The sequence below is a fragment of the Gobius niger genome (genome assembly GCF_951799975.1).
Source record: "Gobius niger genome assembly, chromosome: 18".
Lineage (NCBI taxonomy): Eukaryota > Metazoa > Chordata > Actinopteri > Gobiiformes > Gobiidae > Gobius > Gobius niger.
Window position 1 is genome coordinate 26,640,005 of NC_136869.1, and position 13,285 is coordinate 26,653,289.

The 13,285-nt window shown below is 42.2% G+C and overlaps 1 protein-coding gene across 4 annotated transcripts in view; it reads left to right on the forward strand.

The window, feature by feature from the left end:
* The window catches only part of slc12a7b (solute carrier family 12 member 7b), a 93,002-nt gene that overhangs the window by 33,108 nt on the left and 46,609 nt on the right, over positions 1-13,285 (forward strand). The window contains exon 1 of one of the 4 annotated variants that reach the window (XM_079575912.1): positions 12,162-12,382. The exons of the other annotated variants lie outside the window; for them this stretch is intronic. Coding sequence (XP_079432038.1) covers positions 12,352-12,382 — 31 coding nt within the window. The 5' untranslated portion in view covers positions 12,162-12,351. Of the gene's footprint in view, positions 1-12,161; positions 12,383-13,285 lie in introns of those variants that run through there. 4 annotated transcript variants of the gene reach the window in all.

The following is a 13,285-nucleotide window of genomic DNA, read 5'->3' on the forward strand; positions in this document are numbered from 1 at the left end:
CAGAAAACATATTTGTTACTGACTCACCAGGCCTGCAGTCTCCACGAGGCAATGAGCTCCAAACACGAGCAGTCCGACTGCTCTTCATCCTTCTGATATGTCCATGTTTCCAGTCTTCTCTCACAGCGCCGTGTTCCCCAATCAAACAAGCTTCCTCTGGTACGTAGTCCTGTGTTGTTTTTAGTCCGGTTGTAGAGATCATTTGAACTGTAGCTTAGAGCTTAGTGCACTTCAGGGAGACGGGTCCTGTGCTGCCCACGCACACGGCCAGTTCAAAGATCAGGGAAAATCTTTAGCTCGTGGTCCTTTTAGCTTATTATATACCCTCTCTCATACATAGGCTACATGATGGAGAGCTGAGGAGCCGCCGACAGACACAAAAATATGAAAATAAAGCATTTGCAGCCGCTCTTGATAAAAGTCAGGAATATTTTTTGGTTGAGCATGAGATAAGATTAGTGTGGAGTGAGAGCTTGTGAAGGCGTGAGAGTGGACTGCACTGCTTTTTAGCTAAATTTAAGTTTTGATCGTAATGAATATCGAGCTTCGATACCACTTTTAGCATCGATTTTTTTTGACAGCCCTACTACTAAGTGCAAAATGTTTCGCTATAGTCTGCGTTTAGGAAGATCGGGCCCCTGTGTCTTTTATATGGAGAGCAAAATCCTTTTTCGCAAAGACAAACTCAGAAAAAAATGTGCAGGGAAACTGTACTTTGCAATCCGAATGGCGTAGTGAAAACATGCAGAAGCTTTATGGAGTTGGAGCCAACCACTGACAGTTTAAAGTTTTCTCCCTTAAAGGACCTGTATCCTGCTTTTTTAGCCATTCCAAAGTTAAATACAGGTATTTATATGATATATTGTACCTCTACCACTATGCAGCACTCATTTTGTGATAAATATAAGTGTTTTCTCAAGGTATTTTTCAAACCTGGAAGACACAACACTTCGATTCAGTTAACTCCGCCCCCTCTCTCCGCACATACAACTTAATACCGTAATACCGTAATATACTGTAAATAAACAGCAATAAGTGAAGTTACTTCAAAATGCAGTTATAAGGAGTTGACATCTGCAACACAGCTTCATAAATGGCTAACACACAAGCTAACACACAAGCTAACACACAAGCTAACACACAAGCTAACACACAAGCTAACACACACGCTAACACACACGCTAACACACACGCTAACACACACACTAACACACGTTCTGATAAACTCCCCGCTCTGGTCCATCGCTGTTTACATTATGGGACTCGCGTTGTTATAAAAGTTAATCCACTTTGATTCAGGTGAAGGTTCACAAACATCCATCAGAGACAGTCACAGAGAAACACTATTTTGGTGAAAGTCGCCAAATCCCGGAGAGAAGGTTGAATAAAGTCCTCGTCGCCAAACGCGCTTCTTTCTCTCCGTGACATTATCGTTAGGTAAGAATAAAGAACAGGTGTGTCCAGAATAGGTTATAACGAGCTCCATCTTCAGCTGCAGCGCAAACATGACGTCTGTTCAGACGCTGTTTTGGCCCCAGCTGACCTGGAAGCACCTCGGCACATCCTTTATTTATTTTTATTTTTTTCTCTCTTTGTTTCTCTCTTACGACAGAAATAATGAAAAAGCTGTTTTACAAATTAAAATCAGGCCGTAAGAATAGAATTAAGACATTGCATTACAGACGTCGAGCACTTCCGTTCCGCTGTGACGATACAACTGAGCAGGTCAGTCGTTCACCAGGAGAGGGCGGAGCCTCAGAGAGCAGGATTCAGGAGGATTACTGAGAGCTGCGTGAATGAAGCCACAAAACAGTCTGGGGGTGTTTTTGATAAGGAAATAGCACAACAACATGGCTAAAAGCTCCAAAAAGTCGATTCTGCATGATAGGACCTTTAACATCTTAGTTTTATAATCAGTGTATAAAAAAAGACAACGCTGCCCTCCCACTCCAACATCAAAAACTAAGTCATACCAAACTAGACGAGATCTAAAATCCCATCTGAAAAAACCTTGTAACTAAAGTATCAACAAAATAAAACCATGCATCTATTTAGGGGCTATGTATTATGTAGATTTTGTCACTGAACATTTTGGCAATTTTTATACACAATGTTCAGCAAAGGTTTCAAATCGATATCTCCAAATGTAGCAGTTTCCCTGTTCACCTGCAGCGTCTCGCCTTAATTCAGATTCTATGTGAGAGAAGCTAAATGCACTGTCACTGTCAGGCCATCCGTGCGCTCTGTTTCAGGCTCTGCTTTCATGCTCCAGGATGTTTATGCTCTTCAGTGCAGCTAATGGTCTCCAGAATGCATGGTAGTAAACCGTCTCGTCATGTGATGGGAAGTGTCTTGATGTCGTAGTAAATAGACGACGCCTCTAAGATCGACTCCAATGTGCTTTATGCATTTTGATTCGTTTTGACCAAAGGCACAGGCAAATACAAATCCCGACAAAGCAGAAGACGCTCCTCAGTCACGATTTATTCACTCAGAGCCCAGTTTATTCATGCTGAACCTTTCAGAGACTCCAGGGTTAACTACAGGCTGGGAGGTTTTCATCCAGTCAGCCCCAACAGAGTTCTCCACAAAAGCTTTTAGAGATCTTCTAACTCCTGTTGCTGTGGCTGTGCTGTTGCTTAATTCCCACTGCTTGTTTGCTTTGGCTGTGGCACTGTGCTAAAATGTGAATGTGATATACAGGTGAAAAGTCAGCTCAAGAACTCCCGCTGTATCACGCCTTATTTTTAAACACGTTTCATTAGTTTTGAATGTTATTAAGGCTGCAGGTGAATTGACCAAAATAAATGCAGATTATTGTTTGCAATTTAGTTAATGCCCCCCAGTTAATGCTGTGAAAAGAGCATGAAAATAAGTACTATGTTCTTTCAAAAATTTGTTTCCACATAAAGCTGAAATAGCGTGTTGATGGAGTTTGTAGGAGGCTCTTAGGCCATTATTGTCCAATCTGAAAGCAGAATAAAGTCCTGAGACATAGACAGATATTTATGAAATCATATATCATATATTAGATTAATGTTTCAAAATCTGAATTCAGGAGCATTAGCATTCGAGAGAGACTGAAGATGAGCTGCTTAGATAGCAAGAACAGGGCCGATACCAGTATGTTCTTCAGGTACTACTGGTATCGAAAGAAATGAAGTTGTTAGTCCAGAGACAGCATTAATATAAGGGAAGTTATTTGATTGTTTCAGCTCAAATAAATGATACACATTTAAAAGAAATAGTATTTAATGGAAAAACATTAAACAACATTATTCTGTTCTCTGGTTCTAGACACAAGTACTTTATTTTAGGTATCGAAAAGCAAGTATCGTTCAGATATCAGTATCCAAAACCAAGTATTGTTGCCGGTATCGAAAAACTGTAGTGATATACAAGAACCGTAACAGAACCTGTTTTCGAAGTTTAGTTTTAGAGTTCGCAGCTTTAATGCCTAGATCAGTGGTTTCCAAAGTGGGGACCGGGGGGTTTCAGAGGCACTACAGGGCCCCCCCCAAAGCTTGTCTGCAAAACAAGTACATTGTGCAACCTCTCCGCAAATTTGTGCGCTGTCAGCTTTTTGTTTTGTGTCTTGGTGGTTCTGCTGGTTCTGTTTTGGTGTGCTCTTTGAAGGTGCTGGAGTCAATCCCTACTCGTGGTCGGATTGCTGTGGGCTGTTATCCCTCCGTCCCAGCTCAGAGGCGTCGCTGTGCTCCCCCTGATAAGCAGCAGACTGAGGCTTTGTCGTGAGCCCGCGGTCTGGCCCTCTCTGCTCGGCTAATGGTTTCTCACCATCAGCGTGGTTAGCTCCTTGTTAACTTAATGCAGCTTTGGGGTTGGTTTGTGGCTCCTGAATTCCTTAATGCATCAGTGTTTCAGGGTGTCGTCATTCTCCTTGATCTCAGTCGTGTGTGTGTGTGTGTGTGTGTGTGTGTGTGTGTGTGTGTGTGTGTGTGTGTGTCAGTGTGGTGTGACGTCATCTTAGCTGCTGCTGCTGCTGCACACTGTGAGACGGTGACTCCTGCTGGTCAGGGGCAGTGGTGCAGTTTGATGCTGTATTTAGTTGGTTCAGTCATGGAAGGTCTCAAACACTCTGATCAAACAAAAAAAAAAAAAAAACTCCTTATTTGTATAAAACAGAAAAGTAAAAGGAACATTTCCCATGTAGAGAAAGATATTGTGAGCGCTCTGTAAGCAAGAGAAACAGGTGCTCATGGAGATCTGAAGGCCAGGATGTACTTCAATAAAAGACAGGATCAAGGCACTCCAGATTCCTTTTTGATTTATTTCAAAAAGCAAACCAAAGCACCTACTTCCACACGTTTGCTGTATCCCCCATGTGGCCTCTGGCAAACAGAAACTGGACTTGTTATGGTTTTCTTTTTAAAATGCCTCTCTGTCATAAAGGCCAGATTTGTGCAGTGTACGAGTAATAATTGATCTGTGGACAGTTTCCCCCACCTGAGCTGTGTCTCTCTGCAGTTCATCCAGGGTCATCATAGGCTTCTTGGTAACAGCTGTGGTCAGTGCTGTCCTTGTTCGGTCAGTAAGATTGGTGAGTGTGGTGTATTTAACTGTACTCTGAGAAATGTTCAAAGCTTTGTAAATCTTTTTCTAACCTAACTCAGCTTTATAATTCTCAATAACTTTATCCCGGACCTGTCTGGTGTGTTCTTGGACTTCATGAAGCTTCTGCTCCACAGTAGTCTCTTAACAGACCTGAGACCATCACAGAGCAGCTGTGTTTGAACTGACATTAGAAACACACAGGTAGGCTCATCATTCAGAAATCATTCGGAAACTTCTGAAGGCACTTGGCTGCACTAAAAGGAAAGGGGGACCAGCACTTTTGCACATCACACTTTTCAGTTTTTTATTTCTAAAAAAGTCATGTATAAATTTCATTTCACTTCACGATTGTGTGTCACTTAGTGTGTATCTTTCACATAAAATTTCAATTAAATGTATTTATTATATATATTTATGGTCCAGAGTATGACAAAATGTCGAAAAGTTAAAGGGGTACGGATACTTTTTCAACCCACTATTTATCAAAGGAAAGTAGGTCCATTTAAAATCCACACCCATAGTAGGAATGATCACAATAACCATCAAATAGCAGTGCTTATAAACATGGGATGAAAAATGTAGAAGAAATTCCTTCATATCCACGTTTACAGATAGAAACATCCAGATTTTCTTGTCCTTATATGAACTGAAATGGATATGTCAGTAAAACCCACTTGTGTTTCCTCCTCAGTCCCGGAGTGGGAGTGTCCCCTCCTCAGTCAGTCCCGGAGTGGGAGTGTCCCCTCCTCAGTCAGTCCCGGAGTGGGAGTGTCCCCTCCTCAGTCAGTCCCGGAGTGGGAGTGCCCCCTCTCCTCCCTGTTACATAAGCGCGTGCCCTGTTCACCTGAAGCCTGAGCGGCTTAGAGCATCATTAAGTGTGCTGTGGGGCCGTTATGAGCGGTGCTGATAAGTGAGACCATCTGACATTCTCCCAGTGCAGTTTGATGGAGCTTAATCCTTCTTACTCTGATCACTGATACTCCGCTAAGCTCTGCCTTCACACATCTGCTGCAGCTGCTTAATGACCTGCACATGACGCTCACAACTGTTGCACAAGTCATGGAGGGGCTAAAGGACCAGCACTGTCCTGGGTTACAGACGTATAAAATCCATAGCACAGACAACAAATATACCCACAGCTGATCGCTGCAATGATATAAGGGGCTTTACCGCTATATGCACGCAGCTCTCTCTCTGCTTTTTCATTGGATCATTGGAAATGTTCACGTGAAACCTTATATAAAAGAATTGTATTACATTAAATTGTATTTTTGTATTAAAAATATGGCTGCACCAGCTTTAGCACTATGCTAATTTCCATTTGTAGACCTACATAGATTTACATTAAAAAAAACAATACAACTTTTGTGTAGTGAGAGTCCATTATTAATAGTTAGTAATTGATTTTTGTGTGTGTGTGTTTTGGAACACTAAAAAGGCTGTAGGAATTCCAAGCGTTTTTTTCTGTGAGCCTCCCACTTTTTAAGGGACCAAAAGTAATGGGGGTAAAGGCCTTTTTTAGATGTTTTTTGGTAAAGTCTGATTTTGTTTTGGACGTAAAGACCGACTCTTTGCAATTTTGATGTGCTGAATCCAAAGATCACATTGGTTTTACCCTTGGGCTAAATATTGAGTATTGTCTTTCTATTGTTTTTGTCCTGGTGCCGTCTGTCCACAGTGACACAGTTAAAGGGAGACTGCGGCTGGTTGGAACATCATTTGCATTTGTGCAGATATTTGTTCACTCTTTGAAATATTAGTGCTCGTAAACAACTGAAAATCACAATTTGAATGGCTGCAGTTATTTAGGCAAATGACACCCTCTGCAAACAGTCCAGAAAAGGCAGGCTTCATACTGGGCCTGCCTTTTCTGGATTGCATGTGACTGATGTATGAACCGACTCTTTCAGTGTTTTATCAAATGTTACTGCTCCTGAATCTGTTTAAACTGCAAACCGCATAGTTCTACTTGTCTCTGTGGTGCTGCCAGTGATGGCTGTGGAGTTCAGAGTTGGTGACCAGTGCTCGACCTTTGAGGAGCCGCTGCCCAGAACATGAGCAGTGTCTTCCTCAGCACCAGGACCTGTGCTTTATAAAAAGTCCAGGATTAGCCTAATCTGGTTAAGTGCTTAGCGCCCACTCCGCATGCTCTTAGACAAATGGATTAATGCGCGGCGGCCATGACAAAGGCAGCACAGGCAGCCCTACAGGTTTGCAGCTCCGCCCCCTCTCATCTCCGTGCTCTGAGACCCCCGTGAGGGAGCTCGGGTCGTACACCAGCTGAGGTGAGCTGAGGTAAGCGTGGCTTCCCCTCAGAACATGGTGCATACGTCAGTTTAACACTGTGTGACACATAATAAAGCTTTAAAGGCGACCCTATCCCATAATAGCATAGGCCTGGAGCTGTCATGCAGCACTTTCATCTTTTTAAAGGTGCATTATGCAGCTTTTTAGGGGGAAAGAAAAAGTTGACATTAGTGCTTTGATTTGGCCTTTCAGTGACCCAGCAGCTGTACGAGTGGTTAACATCATGGTGCCTTTACTCTCCATCCTGATGGCCCATTAGATGCTCCAGGATCAATTGTTTATTAAGTTTCTGGTAGGTTTTCACTGCTAATGGGTCTGTCTCCATGGTTACATATACATTCCATACAGAAAACCTTCCAGAAACCCTAAAACTTTACATACCCTGGCAGAATATTTCACTTTTTGACTATATTTCAGAGAATATGAATGATAACGCAAAATTATTATTTCTTTTTTTTCACTCAGTTAGTGGTTGAGTGGTTGAGCATTTAAGGTCAAACTGAGCTTGCTATTTTTAAATCATAATGACAAAAGAAACTTTTTTATTTATTTATTTGTTTATTTGACAGGGACAGTACAAGGAAACATTGCCAACTCGTTGGCCGATGTTCTGTACATAAGGCGTCTAGCCATCGGCTAATTTGCAGCCCCCGTCCCTGGTTAGGCTTTTGCCAAACTGCCAAAATGATCAAAAGTTTACATACCCTGATAATATGCACACAAGGGGACACAACCGGGTTTGAGTGGCTGCTACAGGTAAGCATCCTGTGACCTGTGTTTGTCATTATTGTGTGTGTATTAAAGGGCGCCTGACAGACCCTTGCATCTGTCATCCAGTGCTGCGTTTCTAGTTTCTGAGTCATGAGGAAAACAAAAGAATTGTCAAAAGATCTGCAAGAAAAGGTAGTTGAACTGTATAAATCAGGAAGGGGATATAAAAAAGATGCAATCCTATTTGGATGCAAATAAAATTACAGAGAAATTCCAGTCCGGTTTTAAATCGCTCCACAGCACAGAAACTGCACTTTTAAAAATTTCAAATGATTTGCTTTTAATGGCAGACTCTGGCCAGGCAGCTGTTTTGGTGCTTCTAGATCTCACTGCAGCTTTTGATACAGTGGATCATGAGACTTTATTGTCACGCATGGAATCCTGTGTTGGGATTAAGGACACGGCTTTAAATTGGTTTCGGTCCTACCTCACAGGACGACAGTTCTCCGTGAGCTTTGGCCCTTTTTCATCTGCAAAAGCCCCTCTAACCTGCGGAGTTCCCCAGGGCTCTGTTCTTGGCCCAGCTTTGTTCTCCCTGTATATGCTGCCGCTGGGCTCGATTTTTAGAAAATATCACATTTCCTTTCATTGCTTTGCCGATGACGTCCAGATTTACATGCCTCTTAAGTCAGAAAGCAGTTCAATGCAGTCTTTACAGAGCTGCCTCCAGGAAGTGAGAGACTGGCTGAAGATAAACTTCCTCAACCTAAATGAGAGCAAAACGGAAATTGTTTTGTTCGGCAATACTGAACAGACCTTTGATCTCGGTGTTCCCTTCAGCTCCCATGTAAGAAATCTTGGAGTCATGATTGACAGCTCTTTTAAATTTGACAAACAAATCAGCTCTGTGGTTAAAACAAGCTTCTTTCAGCTTTGATTGATTGCTAAAGTAAAACCATACCTGCCTTCTAACCAGCTGGAAAAATTAGTCCACATGTTTATTTCTACACGTCTGGACTATTGCAATTCTCTGTACCACGGTCTTGATGCTGCATCCATTCGTCGTTTGCAACTCGTACAGAACGCAGCTGCACGGCTCCTAACAGGCATCAGGCGCTATGACCACATCACTCCTGTACTACAGTCTCTTCATTGGCTCCCGGTGCCCTTCAGGATACAATTTAAAATCCTATTGTTGGTTTTTAAATCACTGAATGGCCTGGCTCCAGAGTATCTGTCTGAAATGTTGACTTTGTATTCTCCTGTGAGAGCCCTGCGGTCATGTGACCAACAGCTTTTAACCTGTCCCCGCTCTAAGAAAAAAACCCGAGGTGACAGAGCGTTTGCAGTCGCTGGACCCAAACTTTGGAACGAGCTCCCTTTGAGCATTCGATCAGCCTCATCCATTGAGAGTTTTAAGTCACTCTTAAAAACACGCCTCTATACATTGGCTTTTAACACGAGCTGAGTTGATCATTCCATGTTGTTATTTGTACTGTGTGTATGTATATATATATATTTGTCTCTCACTGAAACATGTACAGCACTTTGGGCAGTGTCAACTGTATTTTAAATGTGCTTTATAAATAAACTTTGACCTTGACCTTGACCTTTGAAGATATCCAAGGTACTGAGAGTATCAATCAGCAGTGTTGAAACCAAACCACGGTCAGGTCGACCAACAAAAAATTCAGCAACAACTGGCAGGAAAATTGTTCAGTATGTGAAAAAACACAAGAGATACGTAACTACAGCTGAAATACAGGACTCTCTTTAAAAATAAAAACCAATAAAGAGGCAGGTGATGAAACATGGGCTGCATAAGAAAACCATTACTTGACAATCGCCACAAAGTATACGCTTACAATATACCAAACAGCACAGAGACAAGCCTCAACATTTCTGAAACGATGTCATTTGGAATAATATAATAAACATAAACATAAACGTTACATTTGGAGGATCAACAAGGCCATGTCGACTTCTCATTGGCTCCAGCAGAATAAAATGAAGGTTCTGGAGTGTCCTTCTCAGTCTCCTGACCTCACTATCATTGAACCACTCTGGGGAGATCTCAAACGTTTTACCATCTACAACCACTATCATTCATACTCTCTGAAAAACAAAAACAAAAAATCATCCAGGGTATGTAAATGGAATATGGTCAACTGTATGTGGTCAAGGATCCTGACAATTCTTTATACAAAGTGTTGACTTCAAAATGAAGCTAACGTTTGAATGAAAAGCATCTTTAAAATTCTTCTTTATTCGTGCCCCCCAGTTCTAAGTGCTCAAGGATCCTCAGGGGCCGCTGTACCCTTGGTTGGGAGGTATTTTACAGATTCTGGTTAAGATGGTAGAGATGATCATGGGCATTCTTCATAACACCTTCACAAATGAGTGTTTAGTTCAGGGGCTTGTTTTGATCTAGGTTTGTAAGTGCAAGAAGACTCCATGACTCTTCATTTTACTGACCTAACAGGTGCAATGTGGCGAGTTCACCTGCTGCCTTTGACAATTTGCTGAAAGTACCGCATCATTCTTCTCCCATGTCATGCTAAACAGGCCTGTCCGCGGCTTCACATGTGGAAAATAGGCCACGTTCAAGAACGGTCTTGAATATTGCAATATTCACTATACACTATATTAAATTGAAACAAAAGGGACTTTCAATGGGAATAAAGAACTTTGAACATATTATTTTTTACTTTTGGAGTAGTTTTAGCACAGGCAGTTTGATTCATTTCATTATCTCAACAGGAGTTCGGACGCATAAATCAAGAAGAGGAAAGTGCGCAGATGAAAGATGTCTGTGCATTACTGCGTACAGGAAAGTGTGATTACTATAGATTTTTCCATTCAGTGTGACAAATGTCTCAGCGCTGGTTTAATCAAAGGAAACAACCAAAGTTTCCTCTCTCGATTTGAAATGAAAGGGATTTGTCACCGGTGCAGAAAGGAGTCAATTTGTCGGTGTCCGCAGAATGACTGGTTCATTCTTCGTGCCTCGCGCTCCTCCTCCAGCGTCCGCCTGAGCTCAGTGTAAAACGAGGCCCTGTGTCACTCACTGTCAGCACTTATCGACCCTCCACCTGAAGCCGGCCTCATGACCCACACTTGGCAGTACTTTTAACAGAGGTTAGAATGGAATATATGCACCAGCGAACAAGAACTTGATGTATTCAACATAAAAAGTCACTTCAACAACTCCTTCTCCTCGCCCCTTCATGCCCCAACAAAAACTATGAATACTTAGGTTTCTTCTGGGTGCTCCGGATTCCCCAACCACTAATATCATATACAATGGGGTGAATATGATAACATGAGAGAGGTGAAAGAAACTTTTAGAATGGCAATCAGTAGAACATTTGATGAGGCGTCATTAACCATATGTAAAGCCTGATTAACACATTGAGTGCAGCGCTGTTTTGGGGATTTAGCTGTAGAGTGCCAACAATCAAGACCATTTTTCATGATATATGTAGCACCACAGCGTATTGTTATATATGTTATAGCTATACAAGCATAACACACAAGCTTCAAGTCAATTTTCAACGACAACATTGTTGACACGTTTTGAAACACCGCATGTTCCCGCAGATCGATCACTTTTTGAAGACTTTAACAGGATGTTTCTCAGCCGTCCTTGGATCAATTCTGACTCTTTAAAAACTCAGAGAAATGTTGAAAACTGTTTCAATCTGTACATGGGAAGCCGCTCGACTTTGTCAAACGCGAAGTGTCGGGTTTACAGCGCTTTCACTGTGCAACCCCAAAAAAAAAAATCACAATAATAAAATAAGATAAAATAATTAAAAAAAAACAAAAAAAGGCATAAAAAGGTTTTTCTGTTTTTGGCACTCAATGTGTTAAGAATCGAGCTTCAGAGGTGGCCTCCAGGAGCTGAGCAAACCACTTCTTTCAGAGTGAGATCACCAAATCACATTCAATAATGGTCAGAATCGCCCTATTGTACATGTTTTCAGTGGTAGCTGAAAACGGAGTCCTGGAGGAAACCTACGCAGGCATGGCAAGTGCCTGTCCCCATCCAGCCGGGGGTTTTAAACCTGCAGCCTTCTAACATGCATGGTCTTCAATCTGTCAAAGTGAAAAGTTTTCTTTGATAGCAGTCAGAATGTGGCAGAATCGTCCTCGTCTCATCATATCCAGGATTATTGGAGCATCACAGGTCAGCATGTGTTAAGCTTCTGGAAAGCTCTGTAAATCCTGCGCTTTTAGAGAAACTGACGTGTATTATGAGGACAAAACCAAACCAAAACAAAGCAAAATAAATCAAAATAATAAACTTCTAAACAACATTCTACATTTTTCAACCGTATGATTTAAAAAGAAAATGTGTTTTTGTCAGAGATTGATTCCGTATTTGACTCGCAGCCTTTGAAAGTGCATTCTGAAATCAGCTCTTCCCCTCTCTCCTGTTTGTGTTGACGCTGCGCTCGGCTCCTCCCCCTGTGTGAAGGTGTGTGTGAGGGGAGGGGGAGGGGGGGGAGGGCGCTCTGTGATGGCGCTCTCGCTCACACACGCTCGCACACGCGCCTGTGTCACTGAAATAGCTGATCCTCACAGTGCGGGCAGAGAGGGACTAAGCGGACATTCCTGACGCGTGCCCCCATATCATCGCCGCGGTCATCTTTGATTGATGTTTGGACGCCCGTTTCACCTGGAGTTCCCCAGGGAGCACCCGTAGGACCACCCCGCGAGCCCGTCCTTCACCCCGCTTTCGCCCGGGTGCCCCTCAGGATGGAGCACAGGGGAAGCTCGCGACGGAAGGGTGAGTTCGTCTGTCGGGCGACGCTAATTGACCTTCGAGCGACTAAGCTATCAAAGCATTTTTATTTTCCAGCTTTTTTATTCAGCCTTTTGGTTTCAGTACGTTTGTTTTGGTCTGCTGTCAGTTGTATCAAAGAGAACTTGTTTTAGGACGTGGTCACAGGTTTGAGTTTGAATCAGAAACATAATGGCAATGTTTCATAACTCTTGAATTGCGATTACAATTGCAATATTTTACTGAACCTTTTGAACACGATATAATTCAGTAATGTTTATTATACTATTATTATTCTTTAATCAAATCATGTCAAAACAAGATGCACAAATACAAAATAGTTCAAACTAAATTAGGAAAATCATGATTAAAAAGGAACTTTGTGTGTAAATTTAGATCTGTCAGAAGGAAGATCTGTGATATTTTGCAGTTTCTTGCGATATAGATAATGTGGCACTTAATATAGGAGAGCTTGACTTTTTTCTATGGTGCATATAACTTCAAATTGTGGCCAAACAATGTGCACAAACATGCCATTGTGCTTTTTCCGACTGCAATTGTGATTGAATTTGTTATATCCAGGAGAATAAGATTTGAGCCAGAATCACATGCATCCAGAACATGTTTCTAGATTGTTTATAGGGGGATGATGTGCCTTATGTCAGTGCTTCAGGCTTTAGTGAGTCGTGACTTGCTGCCGTTGCTCTGCAAGTCTCAACATCAGCATCACACAAAGTAGTGATGAGCTGATGATGAGCCTGGCACTCACACAGAGGTCAGAAATGTAAACGTATTCACATTATCCTCCACAACCACTGCGCTGCAATATATCCTGGAGAGCAATGCTCCAAGTTGCACAAACTCTTTTGTGGCGGTGGTAATGCTGGATACGACCGACTGTTCCCCAGT